At 40.9% G+C, this 21,146-nt stretch overlaps 1 protein-coding gene across 2 annotated transcripts in view; it reads left to right on the top strand.

Moving 5' to 3' along the window:
- DNAJC5B (DnaJ heat shock protein family (Hsp40) member C5 beta) overlaps positions 1–21,146 on the top strand; it is a 530,315-nt gene that overhangs the window by 355,457 nt on the left and 153,712 nt on the right. For both annotated transcript variants that reach the window (XM_078687231.1, XM_078687232.1), the window contains one exon: positions 7,202–7,332. In XM_078687231.1, the coding sequence (XP_078543357.1) occupies positions 7,226–7,332 (107 nt within the window). In that variant the 5' untranslated portion in view covers positions 7,202–7,225. The remainder of the gene's footprint in view (positions 1–7,201; positions 7,333–21,146) is intronic.

Below are 21,146 nucleotides of genomic sequence, written 5' to 3'. Positions count from 1 at the left end.
ATATAGCAGCTTCAATAAATCTCCACCATATTAGCAGACATGAATAACAAGCGTATCGAAGATTATATGATAAACCTTCCAGTGGGAATAATAGTTCAAATATAAATGTAACACCAGCCTAATTAATCTCGTATCACCTGAACTTGTAAAGTAAAGTTAAAATAACATTGTATAAAAGTCAAGCTGCTGAAAGTCATTGAATTATTCCATAGAGACATCCTCTGCCACAAGTTGAAAACTGCCACTAATCACAGCGTCACCATAATGTGCCTTTTGACCTTCCTTCTGCATGCCGTGAAAACTCTTGACCTGTGGAAACCTAACACATTGCAATCGCCATAAAACAACACGAATAGAAAAGGGATAACTGAAGTCCCACTCCAGAATTCAATTAGGCACAAATTGTGCAGAGTCAAATATCAGCATGAAATAGCAAATCACTGGTATGAAATATACACACACACAGCTTTAGGAATAGAGTTATGGTAAAGGATATCCAAAGGTGTCAAAGGCAGAGGTGTAACTGGGTGAGGAGGGAAATTGTGATTGAGAAAAAAGGAAATGTCGATAGAGGATAATTCATGTTCCCTTAAAAAAGAGTTAAGTAATGCTATTGTATTTATAATTGGGGAAAAGGTATAACAGCAATCTCTTCACCAATTGGTCAACAAAAATAATATTTCTCTCCTTACAGTATAAAGAGCGATGTGATTACATTTTTGAAATGTATTATACCAAATTGAGGAAGATAAAAACATTGTTGAAAATCGAAAGCAGACAAAAATAATGTAGGTAACAAATGCTGGCAGTATTATAAAATAGGAGTTTGGGATATAAAAGTGCATTTAGCCATATGAATAACATCTTTAAATGAGAAATCATGCGCAAAGGATCGTTCAAATGTATCCAGCATGGTATGGGTGAGTCTTCTAAATCAATCATTAGGGCATGAAATTGTCAATCAAAAAAGCAGAATGACAAAGCTTACAATCAGGAAACCGAACTCCCCCTTCATTTTTTGGGTGCTTGGGTTTAGAGAAGGCTATACGTGAATGTTTATTGCTCGATAGGAATTTTGTACAAATGGAGTTAATTTGTGAAAAGTAATAATTAGGGATCTTGAAGGGTAACACAGAGATTGTATCAAGAACATGTGATACAATCATCATATAAATGGTATCTAGTCTACCCCACCATGATAAATAGAGAGGAGACCAAGATGAGAGTACTGTTTGTAATTTCAGGATCAGAGTATAATAATTTTATGAATAAAATACATTTTGAGCCAAAACAAAACCAGTGAAGAATGGTGAACATGGCTTGCCAGGTAATGCAGTTGAATGCTTTTTCAGCATCTAGGGATGCAAGAGAAGTACTCCTTTTTTTAGCTAAGGCAACAATGTTAGAAAACATAATGGCATTGTTTGCAGAAAGTCTGCCCGTAATGAAGACAGATTGATCAGTTTTGATTAGAAGGGGTACAACAGTTTTTAAGTGAGATGCTAGGATTTTGGCAAATATTTTGCAATCATAATTGATCAATAAAACGGGTCAATAGTGTTTGCAAAGGCTGGGGTCTTCATCTGGCTTGGGGATAATAACAATGAAGGCTTCCAAAAAAAAGTGACACTTGCCTATTAAGTCAAATGAAAGATGTTATAAAGCTCAATTTAGAGGCAAAAAAATGTTGAAAGGGAGGAAATTAATTCCACAAAAAATGCCTTCAATTTTGTCAGGGATTTGATAACATCTAAAACTTCTTGGAGCGTAATGTCAACTCCTAGTTCTTTAAATGTGGTACAAAAGGGAAGGAGGCTTAGGGAGAGCTTTGAATTTTTATGTATATTAAGTTCTGATTGGGTGGTATGTTCCGTATATAGTGATTTGATTGGAAGATGCTGGAGATATCAGAATCAGAGATTTCAGTGGTATGATTAGATTTATTATAAATAGGGCTCCCGGTTTTATGGTATTTATTTTTTTGCCTTTTCCGTCTGTATTTATCTGTATTTATTTTTTGGGCATTTTTTCTGTATTTATCCACATTTATTTTTGCCACACGCAGAAGACGCCGCTACAACTAGTATTTTTCCACATTTATTTAAATTGAAAACACAGCTAAAATTAAATTCCTTTCTACACTTGAAGTTGAAGGCATTGAGTAAACTTAGTGCTGCATTACTTCTATAATATACAAGAAATGCATTGCATTTGTTAGTATCACAGTATTAATTGATCCAAATTTAGAGTGCCATGCTACATACAATAGCTGCATTTTTCATAGTAATTTTTTTTTAATGTTTCCTTACCGGTGCTTTTGTAGCCATAGTTCATTAGGGCCCCTGTTCCCTTTAATCTGCTTGTCATTGGATTAAAAATAAAATCAAACAGCCCGAAGCACACCGAGCAAGTGCTAAAATCTACAGAGCTCTGTTTGAATCCCGGCTCAGCAGACTCAGGCTTTCATCCTTCTGAGTGCAATAAAATGAGTAAGATCTAGTTGGGCGTTAGTGGCAGTAGTTATTTGTAGCTCTGCGAAGCTGCAAATCATCTGAAACAGCAAGCGCTATATAAATGAATACATTGTCACATTACACTCTGTGCTGGAAAACGCATCTCTGTACCTTGTGTTTGCCGTGTCTTTGAAGCATTGCAAGGGGTGGAAAGGAGAACGCCTCACTCTCTGCGTCTCGATCCAGCCCAGTGGGACCTTTCTTCACAGGGAGGAAACACCTGGCATTCCCCGAACAGACTGGGCCGTGTCTGCCTTTCATGACATCGAGTTCAGGACGGGAGGGCGAGGCGGGAATCCTAAACTCTAGTGTAACAGCTCCTGGCAACCCCCGCACCAGCGCCTGGTGGCAGAGGCAGGCACAATGGGATGGTGTCCGCTTTCTCAAGGCCCCTGCTTTGTTCAGCGTTTATCAGAGCACCTGGGGAGCTTAGCTATGATAAGCCCCAGGAGTTAAAAAGTTATTGGGCCAGATCGCACTTCGCACTTCTTTGGAACTCCACAGGATTCAAATGCCCCTCCCCACCCTTGCACAGGCTGTGGACAGCCCATTTTCATTCTGACTGCAGATGATTACCACATTTAGAATGACAATGGACCGCCGCCTGCCTTTAACATAGCGTGCACTGCAAGTGTCTTTGAGGCGAGTGACTCGCTTGGCGCCAGTACATTGTAGCAGGAGTTTAACGTGCGCCCGAGGTGTGCTTCCTCACTGCTGATTAGCACATGCCAGAAGGTGACCTCATCCATATACAGTTTTACTAGTATTTTTCCGTTTCTACATATAAATACAGACAATGGAAAAACAGTTTTCCGTCTGTATTTATGTGTATAAATCCGTAAAAACGGAAAACCGGGAGCCCTAATTATAAATGAGGCTTGTATTTATACATTCTGTTCTCATTTTTAAGTAGTTAGCTGGCATTTTACAAGCCTTATTCTGACCTCCATGGAATATAGATTTGACTTCAAATAAGATATTGCATGCGTGAATAATAGCAAGTTTGTTGAGGTTGGATTTGGCTGTGATTAATTCATATACAATCAAGGAAGATTTGAGAGTAAAGTAAGTATGTTCAAGCATTTACATTTGTTGAAGTAAAGTGAGATATTGAGAATTTAACCTTTTCTTCCTTCTGGCAGAATAAGCAGAATAAGCAATAGTCAAAGCTTGAAATGAGGCTTTGGAAGCATCCAAATTGTTGGGAATGGATTCATCCATAGGTTGGTTAATTTGAAAAGCTTCTCAAATAAAAGCAGTAGATTCAGTTATAAAACTTTAATCAAATACTAGGGAATTATTAATCTCCATCAACCAATATTGGAGTCATTAAGAGATAAATCAAAGGAGGCGAACAATACTGGTGCATGATTGGAAATAACAATGGAAACTAAGGATGTTGTAACTAAAATATAATGAATAAATCAATTCTGGGCATTGTATGATATACACTAAAAAAAGTAAATTCACATTTATGAGGATTGCAAGTTTTCCAAGCATCAAATAATGGTCGAGATGCGATAGCTGATTGGAAAGCCTTATTAGATTTGTAAGGACGCATTGCATTTGCATTTAAACTTCTTATCCACAAAGGGGTCCAACCATTGGTTAAAGTCACCTTCTATATTGATTTTGGGGTTACTATTATTAGCAAACTTTACTTTAATAATATTCGAAAAATCAGGATCAGGCTTGACTTGACCAAAGATATGAAACAAGGAAATATGTTTGTTATGAATAATGGCATTAACTAATAACCCATTGACCATTAGTTTCACATTCAGTTGATATAATTTGTATTTTCAATCTTTTATGACTATAGCAACACCACCCTTGCAATCAATAGCCAGAGGGAAAAAAAACCTGACCAATCCATTGTCGTTTCAATTTAAACAGTTCAATATTATTACAGTGAGTCTCCTGTAAGAAGACAATTTAGGAGTTAAACTTGGATAAATGAGGAAGTACCTTTTGTCAAGTCCATGGACGTTCCATGAGACAATGTTAAACATATTAAGAACATGGGGAGAAGGGAACAGGTACATGAGTGTCAAGCTGCAGAAACGGAAATGGAAACAAAATGACACCAAATATTCAAAACAGCTTAGTGCATCACTGAAGTGTCATAAGGATATTATATGACATATGAGCACTCACATAATATAAATAAAAAAGAAGAAGAGGGCAAAAAGGAGAAAGGGAATATAGAAAAGTAGAAGAAGAGGCAGATCAAGAATAGGATTCTAGATTTGAGAGGAAGAGTATTGAAAAGTAGTGTGTGCGTGTTCATGTGTTGTGTTTTGTTATTTTTAATTTGCTGTTCTAACATGGCAGCCATATTAGCACGGTAAATTACAAATGAGAAAAAGTTGACTAAGAAAATGAAGACTTCTGCTCAGTAGCATTTTGTAGCTGCTGGCTATCTTAAAAATAACAAGAACAACAGCAGAGAGAAGGAAAATAAAAATTAAGTAGAAAAAGCTCTGTATTAAGAAATTTGGGAAATGAAGGTGAACATGGGCAATACACAATTCTTAAGATTCCTGAACATTAGTGTCCATTTCATGAGATGTAATGGGTTGAAGAAACATTTTAAATTTAACAGGGTCATCGAAAAGTCTTGAGGTGCCTTCATAAGTGATTTTACTTATACAAGGTTGAAGGATACTGTAGTGGACATTCAGCTGTCTTATTTGGGGTTGTAGGGCAAGGAACTCCTTTTGTCTTGCATTAGTTGCTTTACAGATATCTTGAGAAATTTATATATTGTGGACGGACCAGACATGACAAGACAATTTTTTTCCTTAGCAGCTTCTAAGACATGTAGAAGGTCTGAGAATTCAAGAAATACCATAATGATTCCTCTAGGTTTAGAAGAGAGCTTGAGGACACCCAGATGATGTGATTGTTGAATATTAAGAGGAGGAGCAGTAGAAAGTCTAAGAATATCTGGGAAGAGCTTCTTCAGGAATTCAAGTAGGTCAGGAACTTCAAGAGCTTCAAGAGCTTCCGGCAGACCATATAGGTGAAGGTTGTTGCTTTGATTCCTGTTCTCAAGATTCTCAGTATGCAGTTTGAGTTTTAGGATTATCTGCTTGAGAAAAGGAACCTTAGTAGCCACATCCTTAGAAGAGCTAAATTCTGCATACAGTGGTCCTCAATTTATTGAAGCTTGACATTAGTAGCACACGTAAAATATTTTAAGGTCCTCACCTCACCAAGAATGGTGTCTATAACTGGATTATGAGAGGATATAATAGGTGATGGTGGATCACTTTTCACACTCTGAGATTTTGTGCAAAAAGATGTAGTCTTTGCAGTTGCAAGGAAGTCAGTGGCCATCTTTATGTAGTGTATGTCGTGACTAGGAGTACATTTAAGGAATTTTGTTCTGCCTATGTAACAAATAACGACTTGAGCATAGTTGAGGTATGAACTGGATATTAGTAATCATTAAAACCAGTCTTGAAGTGATGTACAGTTGTAACTGTATAGCTGAACTAGGTAGAATGTATGATAAGGAGGTGTTATAGCATTACGTAATGAGAAGGCACCATCAAATGTTCTAAGAGGAATCTCCATAGCATTTACATCCAATTAATATAGTCTTGAGGAAAAAGAAAAAACATGAGCAAGGAGCAGAGGAAGAATACTTTGCTCACAGGTTGTTAATAAACTCTAGCCAACATTGAAAAAACTGTTTCATAGGCCAACCTTCAAAGTGCATGCCATTCCTTCAAATAACTGCAAAGTGAAAAAACAAAAAGCTAGCATGTGGAGGTAGCAACAACATCAAGGAAAGCAAAAAATATAAAGTGGGTGATACGCTAGCTGAAAAGTTGTGGTGCGCTTATTTACATAAATCCGCTCACCAGCTCCCAGGGGCAACAGAGGTGTATAAAATGGAAAGGTAACCTCAAGACTGTATTAAAATAAAATTAGAGCAGGGCTGACAGGTAGGCCCCAAAGTATATCAGCACAGGAGCTATTTCATAGTTAGATTTGAGGAAAGGAGTAATAAGCGAGCAGCACGTTGCACGAAAAAGCAGCCGCCTGCACTTTTACTGTGAATCACCGCCGCAGATTTGGTACACAAAAGCCGCCTGAATGATAGGAAACCACAAGACCTATATGTTTAGGGAGACAAGCAGAGCAGTGGAGGCATATTTTGAAGAAGATTGCGCTGCTGTAATGAGTTTGAAGAAGGAATACACGTTCTGTGATATGCCAGACCTTAGGGGATTGCCGCCATCTTGAATGGCGCATAAGCCACGCTCTACCGATTCATTTTAAATAAACTGAGGACTAAATTCAGCACTGAACATTTCTCTGAATAATGGGTAAGATCCCACTGAACATTCTGGACTACAAGTAACCAGAGAGTAGAGGTGGAGATGCACTCTTGTGCATAAGTAGTTTGAAACCCTAACACTGCAATCCAAGCTTTAGCACTTAACCAAAATCACGTTATTTCTATTTGTTTAATATTGTAAATATGTCTAGTGCATGCAGCATGTAGCTCTTATAGAGCAGCTGCAATTTCGGATGCTACTGCAACAATATGAACATATTTTGTACAACGATCTTCTGCTGTATAAAATTGCTTGAACTTTAAATACTGAAGCCACTTTCTTTATAAAGTACTGAACAGTGTGCAATCAATTGTGTTGTTTCCTGCTTCCATTTAGAAGTCTCTGTAATGCACTGAGAGCATGGCTGATCAACGACAAAGGTCTTTGTCTACCTCGGGAGAAGCGCTGTACCAGATACTGAACCTGCAGAAGGGGGCGACGCATGAGGAAATCAAGAAATCCTACAGGTAGAGGAAAAGGTGGAAAGTGTGTGTGTGTGTATGTGGATACGTATGTGCATGCTCAATTTTAAATTATTGCACTTTTTTTTATCTCTGCCACAATGAACTGTAAACATAGACTTTGGAAATGGCGGAAAAACTGTACTAGCATTTTTACAACCACTACCGTTAAACTCGCAGGCTTAAAAAACACGAATGTTATTGATAAAGTGATTTTGTTTAGGGCTTGATTTACTAACCTAAGTTTAGTCACACATGCTGTGATTTGCACAATTGGAGTGTGTGTGACAGCAGAATATGGCTCCGATAGATATGGATTCTATTTTGGCAGTCGATAAACATTTTCCGACTCATGAAATAGTACTGCAAATAGATACCAATTTGGAAGTGGCGTGTTGTAGGCGTTCATTTTAAACTACAAATCCGTATCTTACGTATTAATAATTTGGAAACGGAATTCTAGTCACAAACCAATGAAAAATTATCAACCCCAATTTAAGATAGTAATTCATTTGCAAAAGAGAAGGGGTCCCTTTAGAGTCTTTATGCTTTGTGAATTATGAAAAAAGTTCTAGGGAAGTAAACAGTGGTCCGGGGCACAACAACCAACTCTCAGAGGTATATTAAAAAAACTATTTTATTTTCTATGAGCATTCTTTTCTCTTTATGCTAAATCGGCTGTGTTTCAAAAAGAAAGATATTTTACTTAAACCCAATGTCAGACTTTGTGGTGTGCTTATCCTTGCAGGCCGTCTTCCCTGTCAATGTGTCCGTTTGGATTGAATCACAATTTGCTACCTACCTATAATGAATATTAATTATGTAGGCCGATTCAGACTTTATAATAAACACCAGGCTTTATATTAAGACAAGTACATTCTGAGAGACTTCGTCCAAGTATATATTTATTTATTTATGTAATTTGGTATCTTCTGTTACGCTGACATGCAGAAAGAATTTCAGCCATTTCAGAGTGCCACCCAATAGGAGTATGGTTGGGTTGGTTAAAACCAAATATGATGGTAATAGCCTCCAGATTATTATGCCAACATCAATGTTTGGATATGTAGGAGAAATTAAGGAGTGGGAATTCCAGGTTGACGTGAATTTATTTTTAATTTTTAATTTTTTATTTTTATCTATGTAGGAAAAAATGGGCATCAACTTTTTGATCTGTAAAAACTCCCTGATTGCTACAAAAATAAATTTGCTCTTAGCAACACGGCTGGTCACGCCATATTCCTAGGCGCCTTCCACAGTGATATACTCCATCAGCAACACACCGAAGTTGGCTGTCACCACCACTGGCTTTTCTTAGTGGTGCTTACTGCATCTCATAGCATTCCGCAGCACTTATTTCATCGTACATTCTTGGTCCGTGAATGAGAGTGGCTGGCATTGTTACTTCTCGTTTCGGGAAGCGTCAGGCCTGGGGCTCACCCAGATGCGCATTGGTGTGATTTGTGTTCTGTAACCAGCTGCTACATTGCTTGTATAAACGTCAGGGACGGACTTACCGGTTCTCTGTCCACCAACAATATTTCTAAAAGCACGTAGTTTTAATATTGGAAACTTTGTTCCATCTGACTACTTGAGTTACTCATCACTTATCTTATATTCTTGGACCGCTGTGTATATATTCTGGTGCATTATTTTTAAAAGTTCTGATGATGATCCTGTTATCGTGTAAGAATCGAAACATCATCGACTCTTGTGCACTTACCATACTATAATGTATAGATTAATGAGTATTGGGGCAGAAATACTACTTTAAATTTAATTGTGACTAACTTACATTTTTTTGGTTATGTCATTTTGTGCTTTTTGTGTATCCACTTAGAGATTGGTTTGAATTGTTCAATAAATGTGACTTTATTTTGTTTAAAGGACATCATTCGGGGTGTAATTATTTTCGCAGTTAAAATATTCATATCTATATTTAGTTAAGGGACCTTTATTCATTCATAGCGAAACAAATTGGAGCAACTCCGAAGGAAGACCCTACAAATATGCAATATGGTGCTAATTCCCACCATGGTCCAAATTAACACCGCAAAAGCAATGCGCCTAATCTGGGTACTGGTCTCAAAAATGTATGCTTCTGGTTGTGATATTGGAGCGCACTATAGTGCGCTCAGTTAGCTTTTTGAGTAATGTTGTTCTTCCGGGAATCAAAATTGACATTTTACTTTTGTATTTACTAAAAATTATTCAGCATTTTATGTGTTGATGCTTAATTTCTTAGATTTTAATTAATGGTTTTCCATTTTTAGATAATTTATCTAAACAGTAAATATTAAACTTTTTATTTAGCAATTGTTTGTTTGACTGCTTTGTGATTTCCATTGAAATACCTGCACAATCATCAACCTGAAGTTATTTTGTGCACCTCAGAAAGACACACTGTTTGTAGAAGTAACAGAAATCTTTTATGTTTCAATCATTCCTTATTGATTCTTTATTGATTCTAGGATTAAAGAGAAAACAACATCAACCAGCCATAACCACTGTCCATTCCTTTCTTCCCCGAAGAACAACACCCAACCAGCCCTCTCTATTAATTTTCAACCTGTTTCTAATAGCACTAATAGCACTTTCATAGATATTAGCAACACAGAGAAACAATCATTAGCAAATCCAATAAGTCTAGGTTTCTAAAAGGTCAAGCTGTTGACTTTGACAATGCTTTTTTGATTGACATTTCCTTGCACATTCATCATAATGCATGCAAAAGCATGGCCTGCAACTTCACTAAAAATAATTCAAAGAAGGATGCAGATGCATATGCATGATTCATTATGCATTCATGGATTGGCTTAACAAAACCATGCAAAGGTATGCATCTTCATGCCTGTGTGCATGTCAAGGTACTTGCGTGTGCATATGTTGCATTTCATGGTGGCCATTTTGTTATTTTTTATATATTGTCTTAACATGGCAGCCATGTTAGAACAGTAAATTACGTAAGAAGATGCAGAAATAGAAGTGCGTGACAGTGCAAAGAAAATGAATAAAGCGGCTCAGTAGCATTTTGCAGCTGCTGGGCTATCTTAAAAATATTATAATAAAAAGAAATTGACATGGGGAGTAGGACACAGAGGTATTGGGAGCAGCAGGAAGGGAAGATAAAAGAGAGTTCTCAGGGGCTGAAGTGAGGAACGCATGGGGAAGATCTAAAGAAAGTATATACATTCACGCTGGGTGCTCAAGAACAATGGGAAAAAAGAGCCCCCTCAAGTGATCATTAGAAGAATACAACTCTTACAATGAGGACACAGTGAGACGAAAAGGATCCTGGGCATGACAAACAAGAACAAGGAGAAAGCCATCAAATCAAGAACTGACACATGAGCTAGACAAGGAAACCATCCAACCATAAGCCAGCGCCTGACCCAAAGTCAACTCAAAGCATCTGTTCTTTACTGGAAACAACAATTGCCAACAGACAGCTAAAGCTGCTTTAGATAAGATCTTGAAGGGATATTGAAGATCCTTGTAATAGCAGAATGTTAGGAATGGGAGTCTCTAGTTCGCAATGGTTTGCTCCTTTGTCCAAGTAGGGACCCTTCTTTCTAGTCAGGGTAAGGGGGATACACTTCTAAAATAACCCCTGCTCATCCCCTTGGTAGACAGGCTTATCTCAGAGGCAGTGTGTAAAGCATTTGTGAACACATATAGTAATGCAGTGAAAACACTAGAAATGGACACCACACCAGTTTAGAAAAATTAGTAAGCTTTATTTAAACCAAACAAAACCAAAACAACTAAATTCCGTAATACAGTAATCAAAATGTGACTTTTAAAAGGTAAAAATAGTTCTGTTCAAAGCAAATTACCGATGCAACACTTTTTACACAAAGTACCTGGGATGCGTCGCGCGCACAAACAAAAACTGTCGCAGGCAAGGTGAAGCGTTGGTGTCTTCCTGCCACCCAGGTGCGGCGATGCATCATTTCCTTACTGAAGAGGAGGTGATGTGTCGGCTTCTTACTGTGCAGCAAGTTTATGTGTCAGTTTCTTACTGCGACCCTGGTGTTCTTGTCGTCGTGGTGCCCTTTTGATGCGTGAGGATCGGGATGCGTTGGTTCTCGATGCGCCGGCGGCGACAACACGGCAAAGGTTCTCTCCAGCTGTGCTCCCACGATGCGGTGGTTCTTGCAGATGCACAGTAAAGGGCCTGCATTGGAATTGGTGCGATGATCTCCGACTTCGGAGATCGATGCACAGGATTCAGCGTGCGGCAAAGAGCAGCGGCAGGCGCTGCGCCAATTTCTTCAGTGATACGTCAGACAACAGGTGCGGATGCATTGCGCTTCTTGAAGTTGCGTTACTTGTCCAGCTCCCAGTGGCACACAGCTCCAGAGGTCCAAAACGGCAGCAGGCCCCTCTTAGCTGGTCAGAACTCCCAGTAAGGAAGTTCAAGGGAGCTGGTGGTGAAGTCTTTGTTTCAAGCCCTTGGAGATCTTCCTCGAGCAGGGGACACAGCACACAGCAAAGTCCTTGCCCTTTCCTTGGCAGAAACAGCCACTGCAGGTCAACCTCAGAGGGCAAAGGGGCACAACTCCTCCTCAGTTTCTCCAGCTCTTCTCCTTGGTAAAGGTTCCTCTTGATTCCCAGAAGTGATCTGCAAGTCTGGGGTCTGGGCCCCTCTTTTTATAATACAAAATCCTTTGTTCTCTGTGGCAGAGAAGCTGTTTGCCCTACCAAACCCAGTTCTGACCTCTCTGGTGCAGCTTCCTGGCAAGAGGTGGAGACAGTTTTGTCCTTGACAGGGAGGCCCAAGTGGCTGTCTGAACAGAATTCACATCCCTAGCTCCTATCACTCCAAAACCAGACAGTCAATACACAACCTAGCAGAGGCACACTGGATGGTTAGGCAACAAAAATGACTTTCTAAAAGTGGTATTTTCAAGCCCAGAATATAAATCTCACCCTCACTAAAAGATGCATCTTAGCATTCTGAGTTTAGGCATATCAAACTTTATTTTCCTATCTTGTTCCCATGGGGAGTAATGCTCATGAAATGTAATGAGCATTTCCCTATTCCATCCTTTGGGACAGATAGCCTTACAATAGTGAAAAACGAAATTGGCAGTTTTTCTCTATCAGGACATGCCACACACTTCAGGGCATGTCCTACTTTTCGCATACACTGCACCCTGACCACAAGGGCACCTTGGGCCTACCTTAGGTCTGACTCACATGAAAGAAAAGGGAAGGTTGGGGCCTGGCAAGTGGGTGCATTTGCCAGGTCGACATGGCAGTACCAGACTGCACACTGGCACCGCAATGGCAGGCCCAAGACTTATTTGCAAGGCTGCTTGTGTAAGTGGCATAACCACTGCTGCAGATCTACTAGCAACATTTGATTTACAGGCCCAGGTCACACACAGTGCACTGTACTAGGGACTGACTAGTAAATCAAATATGTCAATCATGGAATCACTAATCCATAGCAACAATTTACAAAGGGAGCACTTGCACTTTGGCACTGAACAGCAGTGGCAAAGTGCCCAAAGCATCTAGAAGAGAAAAATGAAATCCATCACACAGTAAAAATACAGGAGGCAAAGGCAAAAAATACAGGGTAAACCCACGGCAATGATGCCAGGTCTAACACAGAACTATCTCATTTTAAAGATGGTTGTAGTGGTTGCGATGATCCAAAGCGGCCACCTTTGAATGGGTTTTTTAAGAAGGAACCCTACTAAGTGGCTTAAGAAAATGTGAAAAAATAACAAAGCACAGTTGTTGTGGGTCATGCTGAACTGGCTGGGGTGGGGGAGCAACCCTGAAGCTGGGATGGGGCACATATTATTAGAAAGAGAGAATTGGATGGTGAACAACAGATGAGGTGAGGTTGGATGGGAGATTCAAAATAGAGTACAAGGATGAACTGGGGAGGAGGTGCAGGTGACGGAACATGGACAGCGAGGAGGTCAGGGCCAGGGAAAATCAGCACATGAAGAGAGAGCAAGAAAACACACGCACTCCCATGGAGTGCCTAAAGGAAAGGAACAAGTAATTCCCTGATTGCAAGTAACGTCAGCAGTGGAAATATGCAAGCCACCCAAGTTAAAGTACTGGGAGAGCAAGTGCTCCTGGGTAGGGACAAACACAGAAATTGGAAACATAGCCATTAAATGAAGAGTAGACAACCAAGATAAATAACACAGCCCTTCAGTCATGAGCTAGTGATTGACCCAAAGCCCGCTCCGTGAAAACTATTGAAACAATAGTACTGGTCAAAAGACAACTAAACCTGTCTGTAGCTGAAACCTAAAAAGGGATGGTTATTTTTCCCATTTCCCCTCCCCGTGACTGTTCAGCAAAGCATTTCCTATTGTCAGGTACAAGTTATGTAGCTAAGTATCCATCAATTTATAGAGCCCTCCTAGTTGTGCTTCAATGGATGTCCAAGAGGCAACATTTGTATGGCTCTTAGCACTTGGGCATGCTACCGCTCTGTTGTTTGCAGCAAAGTATTCCTGGATAAGAGACTATTGTATAAATAAAGTGTTCTGTATCAATTGTGGGGTGTCTGATTTTTCCTCATCTCCAGGATGTTATAGAACATGTGACAGGCTAATGCTGTTCCCTCCTTCACTAAAAGCACTTGCTTGATGGAAAAGACTATGCCATTGATTATTGCAGCCATTCCCTTTCATGGCCCCTGGTATCCAACAGAAAACCATTCCAGAAGGGTGACACTTGACTCTTCAGGGAAATTTATCTTCATTGTTTCCACAATCATATTAAGACACCCTTCCAGTAGACTCTTAGTTTGGAAATTAGGGCATGAATTACAGTTTGGTGCTAACAGACAATCCTCCAGTTTTTGAAGGAAGGCCTAAATCTGGAGGAGAATCTATCAGCGGAACTTCTTACAGCATACTGTCCCTCTGGTGGAAGAAATTTCTCAAGCGAATTCTCTGTAGGATTTACCACTTCCACAGTGAATAGAGGATTGGTTAGTTTCTAACATGCCACATGTTTTGTTCCTGAGTGTCAGCCCCAGATAGCAGAACACATCTCTATTTTTTCCTTCTGAACCACACCTTACAGATAAAGTGTGCTAAGATGTAGGTAGTGTTTCGAGGAGCTACGTAGCTTTAATAGGGATGCGGATGATCACTACTCCAAATGTTTTGTTGATGGGGCATAATGCCGTGAATATAATTCACCTATCCAGTGTGACAAAGCATTTGCACTTCTTTAGGTCCCGTTTATTTTGATTTCCTTGTGTTGTAGACACTTTCACGTTTTTTTATTTGATTTTATTGAAGGTTAGTGGACACTAGGTCTTGAAATATCTATATTGAGGTTCGTGATGAACGAGGAAGGACCTTTCATAGTGTATGGCCCCCAACCCTGGTCGCTGTGCTGACTTTTGAGATAAAGGATAGTTCGGTGAAGAATATGATACACATGTTAGGGTCTACTCTGCTGGGGTGGGGACTTCCTTCTTCATCTGTTGACCTTGCCCAATCTCATCTTGATATCAGAGAAAGAGCACATAGATTCTCCTCATTGGGTGGAGGATTTGATTTCTAGATTCTCTCCTCAGTCTGACCTAAACCTAGGTGTTGGGTATGTACATTTGTAGGTGTTATATCTTAACTTCTGTGCATATTTGGTATATCAATAGTCCCTGAATTGACATGGGTCCCTGGTAGTGAGTGAATATGAGATTGCAGGGTGATTCTTTTAGCATCTTTGGCCTGGTCTGATCCTTTAAATATGTGCTGCTATTTTATTCGTTTCAGATATGCAGAATGCAAACACCATCTGCTCTCCAGGTAGATGGCGGCCAGCTTTCCCCTTTAGGCCCTGGCTTTTACCAATTACTGTAATCTTTTCTTCATTCCTCATGAGTCCTAATGTGCCTGCTTACACATACAGGTTCAGGTGAGTTCCAGTTTCAATCAAATTAGATAATCACCCTTAAACACAATGTGTGTATGCATGCATGTGTGTGTATGGAGGGATAATGGCTGTTAGACCCCAATTCATTCAGGACAGGACAGACAGGAATTTCTGTATCTCAACCATGGTGGTTGAGGTTGTTTTCCACTAGTGTCGTGGGGTCCATCCTCCAATGGCTCGGAAAACTGAGTCACAAACAACCCTTTCTGCGCAGTTGACTCCCAGGTTAGCAAGGTGGAGCAGTCACAAGCTTCTCTGGGAGGAAGCGGGCAACAGCTCAGAATACAACAGTCAACCAACAGACACATAATATATTTGCCCAGCCCAGTGTTTATTTTTTATTGAAGAAGGAAGTACTTTAATCTTCAGCAGAACTAAATACTGCAGAATTCCATAGGGACATTATACATGGTTACTAAAGTTGCATGCTGACAGTGAGGCACTTCACCCCTCTCTGTCCTGGTAATAGTCTACTCTCCCGCTAGGGTTAGTTAACGTGCTATTACTAGACCTCCCTCACTAAGAGATTAGATATGATTAGGCTCCAGTGCAGATGGCTCAAATATATCTTACTGTTTCGTGAGGCAGTTCAGTTCAATGTCTCATTGTTTCTTTAAACAATACTCTTGGATGGATACATCAGGCTTGTCTCTACATCTCAGTCTCTTATCTCTCTAAGCCCATGGTTTACCTGTGATTGTTTTCCGTGATCTGGACTGGGAGGCAGTCGTGGGTAACAAAGCTGCTCTCATGGCTTGGCTCATCCTCCAAAAGGGGAGCCTTTGTGGAAGCTTTGCTTAAGAATAGGTTTTAAAAGTCAGTCTCAGGAGTAACCCTGGGCTGAGTTCGTGGAGTTGCGCTACACGGCACTACGCGAAGTGCAAAAAAACCTCTGCTGCACTACGCAGAGCTACGCGAGCTGTGGAGTACAATAGAAAATGCAGTTTGCGGTGATTGCACCGTGCCTGATGCTTGTCTGCCCTGTGCAATCAATGCGAACGTCACCATGCACAGTGCAAGTGGTCCCTGCTTTACTTTTCTGCCGCTTGAATAGATTTTTACTTGGGTGGCAGCATTCTCAACGTGAACGAGCAGTTTCTCAATGCGAGCTGTCTCGAGCATACGCGACCACTCGCAATGAGAAACCTGACTCCTCTGGGTTGAGAAATCTTGCCGGGATGTTAGTTTTCCATGCTTGCCAACTTGATGTTGACGATCGCAAACGAGGAAAAATCTCATCGGGAGGTTGATTTACCTCGCTCGCGGTCGCCAACTTGACGTTGACAAACTTGAGCGGAGAAAAAAACTCTGCTACGCAACGCAAAGCTGAGTTTTTGGGATCTCCGCGATCTCTGCTTAACTCGGAGTTCAAGAAACTCTGCAAACTCCGCAAGCGGAGCGGAGTTCACCGCTCAGTGTTACTCAGGAGGAAGGGGTGGTATACATTGCAGCACCGGATTTCAGCAACACAACCCTCTTGGGCAGCTGACGGTCCATGCTTGGCGATGGCAGTTGTAGAGTTCGGTTCTAGTTTTGCATGACGAAGATTGTGTGGTAGTTGTAGTTTCTCTGTCTGATCAGGATTCATTGCTGTGCTGGTTATTGAGTGAATATATTAGCTCCAGCAGTATCTATCCCACGAGTTCATTGCAGACTGATGTTTTATTCTCTCTGATGCAGGCTAAGTATAATTCGCTTCTGAATGGCACAAAGACACTGGGGCAGCCTCTCTCCAGCATCGGCACCCCTTGGTCATTGAGTTTCTATGAGGCTCCTTATGCTGGCATTACTGGCTTCTCCTCCTGAACGGTCCATCTGTCCTGAAGCAGAGTAAAGAATCCTCCCTCCCTCTCTCAGCGGATGGGGAGGCTTCCAGGCTCGTCTTCAGGTAGAACTCCAGCATTCTCATCAGAAAGTGTTGACTACTTTTCCTCACCTCTTGGAACCTAGCTGTCAGACAGACACCAGCCTTATTGTTACACAGCTCTGCAAGTACTCTGGGGAGCACGCCCTTTGGTGGTCAAGAGCACTTTGGAATTAGAACAAATTGGGTGGGTGTGATCTCACTTTTATAACAAAAATTCCAGAAATAGATAGTGGACTCACTGTGTCATGATTCAAAATTAGTTTAGGATGGTTCCCTTTCAAAGGTCCTTTCTAGACTGCTCTCACGAGACAGCCTTGGTGTAAGGAAGGAAGCACTGGGGCTGACTCCAACCAAAGCAGGGGCACATTGAAGTGTGCATTCTCTGTATCTGCCTGCTAGCAGCAGTAATGTCAGACAATGAAAAGGGTAGCCTAGCCTGGAAACTTCCTCACTTTGAACAACAGAAACTACAGTCCCGCCTCTCACCCTAACATCCACCAAATGGCAGCGCTCCTTGCAAATAAAGTCTTCATGGAATTTCTAAAGGTAACCCTGTCTCCATCCCACTCACTTCAGTGTCAGGGCTTTTACCCTTCTTCCCCATGGAATGTAGGAAATACACTTCCACTTTCTAGGGACGCTATCCTATTCTCCATATTGTGCCATTCTTAAACCAGGTGCATCAAAAAGGGATCCCTTCTGCTTCAGTACTCAGACTTACACACACATACACTCAGAGTCCTACTATCATACAAATTTTACACGATCACTGGAAACACACGCACTCAAAAGGAGCACAGGATGCCAGCACCAGGTTCCGGGTTCATTTAACTGCATACCTTTACCCAAAAGGGGTCAATAGACTGTCCTCTCACTGACACAGAGAAAAGGCTACGGTCACTCTATAAATCACAAATACAGTATGTTTCCAACACCACTTTACGTAAAAAAGAAAAACACAACAGAGGCAAAGTTCACTGCCTACTATGTATTGCGATTTATATATAGCGCACGTTTTACCCGAAGGCATCAAGGCGCTTGCCTTGGGAACCCGTCCTGGTATTCCCCTGTGAGATAACCCCAGCAGGGTATCCACAAGGTGAAAGCCAGGCATCCCGCCGCGAGGGGCCGTAGTGGAGATTAAGCAAGCTATTGCCCAGAGTCGCAGAATGTGAACCCGTGAGTCGAGTAGGCACCGGAACGAGAATTATCGAGTCCGTGGAATTTATGAGCCCACGACCCGCCATGGCGGGGAATTGAACCCTGGTCCAGGACCGATCTCAGCTTCTGGGTCTGCCGCCTCTAACCCCTGAGCCACACTTCTCCACTGTGAGCTCACGGTGCACCCCTCCAGGTGACAGAACAGGTTCTGGACCTCGAATTGTCATGAACATGCCTAATTCTCTGTGTACAAACTAGATTAGAAAGATGGCAGGACCAAAACAGAAACCGGTATACCAGTTCCATATGCAGTTAGACACTCAGGGCAGGGGTACAGGCCCGTTTACCATGAAGGGGACGTTTCCATCCCATGGCACATATACCAGGCATCATTTGACAGATTAAGTGATGTGCCAGTGGTGTATATAAGGCCCTTTTGTTCATTCTTGCATATACGAACATAATCAAATATTAAGGTAGCTAGTTTCTATAGAATATATACAAGTTTCCCACGCATGTATCTTCATAGTAGATTATTTAGATGAGTGCCTAATCAGTTTGACATGTAGTGCAAACCTTTTTCAGCTGGCAGAGCTACAACATTTGACAACAGTTCTTGAAGGACTTGCATTTCTTTAGCCCCTGTTTGCCCTTCACCAAAATATTTTGTTCTAGCCCATGGATTCCGAAGTCTTGCTTCAGGACGGGCGGTATTCCTCTTTTAGAGCTCCACGCCCAAGACGATGCATTGTGCATTGCTATACTTGATCGTCCTGTTTCAATTAATGAGGGCACACTATGTGATCTTTGCTCTTGTGGAACCTGGGGTAGGCTGAGTGTCAATACACAGGGTCGTGTTCACTTACAATCTTCATTTATTGTACAGTAAATCTTCATTCAATATAGTAGGTCTCCCATACCTTTAGATGATTTTTGTAAAATGTTTACTGCATTTGTTGCTAATTCCCCTGGAATCGATTTCAACTTCTTTCCCAGTAAACCATACATTTGTTTTTACCATTTTTACTTGTATTTTATGTTATAAATGGTAACTTGTCCTATTTCCCTTCTTCCTTTACATACCACACATTGAGCTGCAGAAGATCACAATTCTAACCGTCTTTGCCAGGAAAGTGGATTGCTAAACAACAGCAACTGCTCTCAACATCTTGTCCTATTTTCTTGATGTTCAATCAACAGATACATTTCATTGAATGCATTACTTCTGAGCTTTTACCACCTTTGCTCATCGAGACAATTGCCTCTTTCCTGCTGGTACATCCTATTCCGCTTCTCCTTCTATGTGGTGCTCAATGGAGCGGGTGTCCTTATTCCCCTTCCACTGCGAAAGCTGAAAACAGCACTGTGACCTAGAGGAGAATGCAAGCCTTATGTTCGCTACTCCTTGACATTATATTTTCTCGCTCTTTGTAGCTTAATTCTGGCTACAAATTGTAATTTCTGACTGTTTCCTGTTGGTGAATATGAGTGTAACTTAATGGATTGGGTGCAAAGCTCTAGGTTTCGCAGATGGCATGCTGATCCCTGCCTGCTAGGGTAATCCAACTGGTTGCTCCCAGCGCAACTTTCATAAACACCTCTCATCAATACAACAATGATGGGACACATCTTTCTGACCCAATTGCTAACAAAACCGAGATAATTTATTATAAGGAAGTACAAGGAGCCAGAGACAGGAAGGGATATGTTAAGATATTCATAACCATGTAGATCTGGACAGCAGTTAGGCAATCAGGTATGGGTGTCAGTATTCAACCAAGGAACTTGGGGCCATGTTATCAAGAAAGGACGATACATTATCGCCGCTTTTATGGGTAGGAAACTGCCGCTAAAGCGGCGATAATGGGCTTGATAATATGCCCTTGTGAATTCCCATAGAAGCCCAGGTTAACACCAGAACCTGGGCTTCTATGGGAATTCATAAGGGCATATTATCAAGCCCATTATCGCCGCTTTAGTGGCAGTTTCCTGCCGATAAAAGCAGCCATAATGTATCGCCCTTTCTTGAAAATATGGCCCTTGATGTTGTCGAAATAGTCCATGAGAAGCTGCTCTCCGTTCCAGGTGAGACACAGAATCCTGAAGAACACTACATCACACATGGAGCCTTGACGAGGCATGGCTTTGAGACAAAGAAATGAACAAGTGACAGACACAAGATGCATCAAATGTCACTCCTTTTACACTATCCAAAAGAGCGAGCCCCTCCATCCAATATCATTGCAGAATAATAAAAAAAAAATTCCAACTAATAAAGTTCAAATGCGCATGTGCAAACCGCCACAACCAAAGCCTTCTCATGTAACAGCACTTTGACTATGTCTCAGAGATGGGATCAAGTGACAGAACCAAAATGCAATACGTTTCTAAACAGAAAATCGCTGTTGACACTGCTTGCAGCAAAACTAAACTGAATAAGATGATGCAACTTAGAGGTATATCCTCTGGTGGTATTGTAATGCACTAATCTTTTAGCAAGATTTAGTACTCAGTTATTTCCCAGACATGTTTACACTAGATCAATAATGCTACAGACACATATACCTACATGCTTAGATGATATGGTGGTACGAGACACCGGTTAGTCAAACAGAACACCTTCAAAGCTATTTAATGTTGTACAATCAAGCATTGACGAGGCTGCCATAGATGTGAGATAGAGGGAAATCTAGAAGACCACACAGAAGGCTGCAAATGATTCAGCATTTGTAGTCACAATATTGAGGCCGCAAACAGCAACCATCACATGTAGGGACGCCACAATATTGACTATCAACACAGTGTCAGGATAAACATGCTTACGGTAGTATAGATTTGGTATTCTCAACTCCACGTCTACTAACCT

This window comes from Lissotriton helveticus, chromosome 4_1, assembly GCF_964261635.1.
Source record: "Lissotriton helveticus chromosome 4_1, aLisHel1.1, whole genome shotgun sequence".
NCBI classification, from domain to species: domain Eukaryota; kingdom Metazoa; phylum Chordata; class Amphibia; order Caudata; family Salamandridae; genus Lissotriton; species Lissotriton helveticus.
This window is presented reverse-complemented; position numbering and strand designations above follow the sequence as displayed.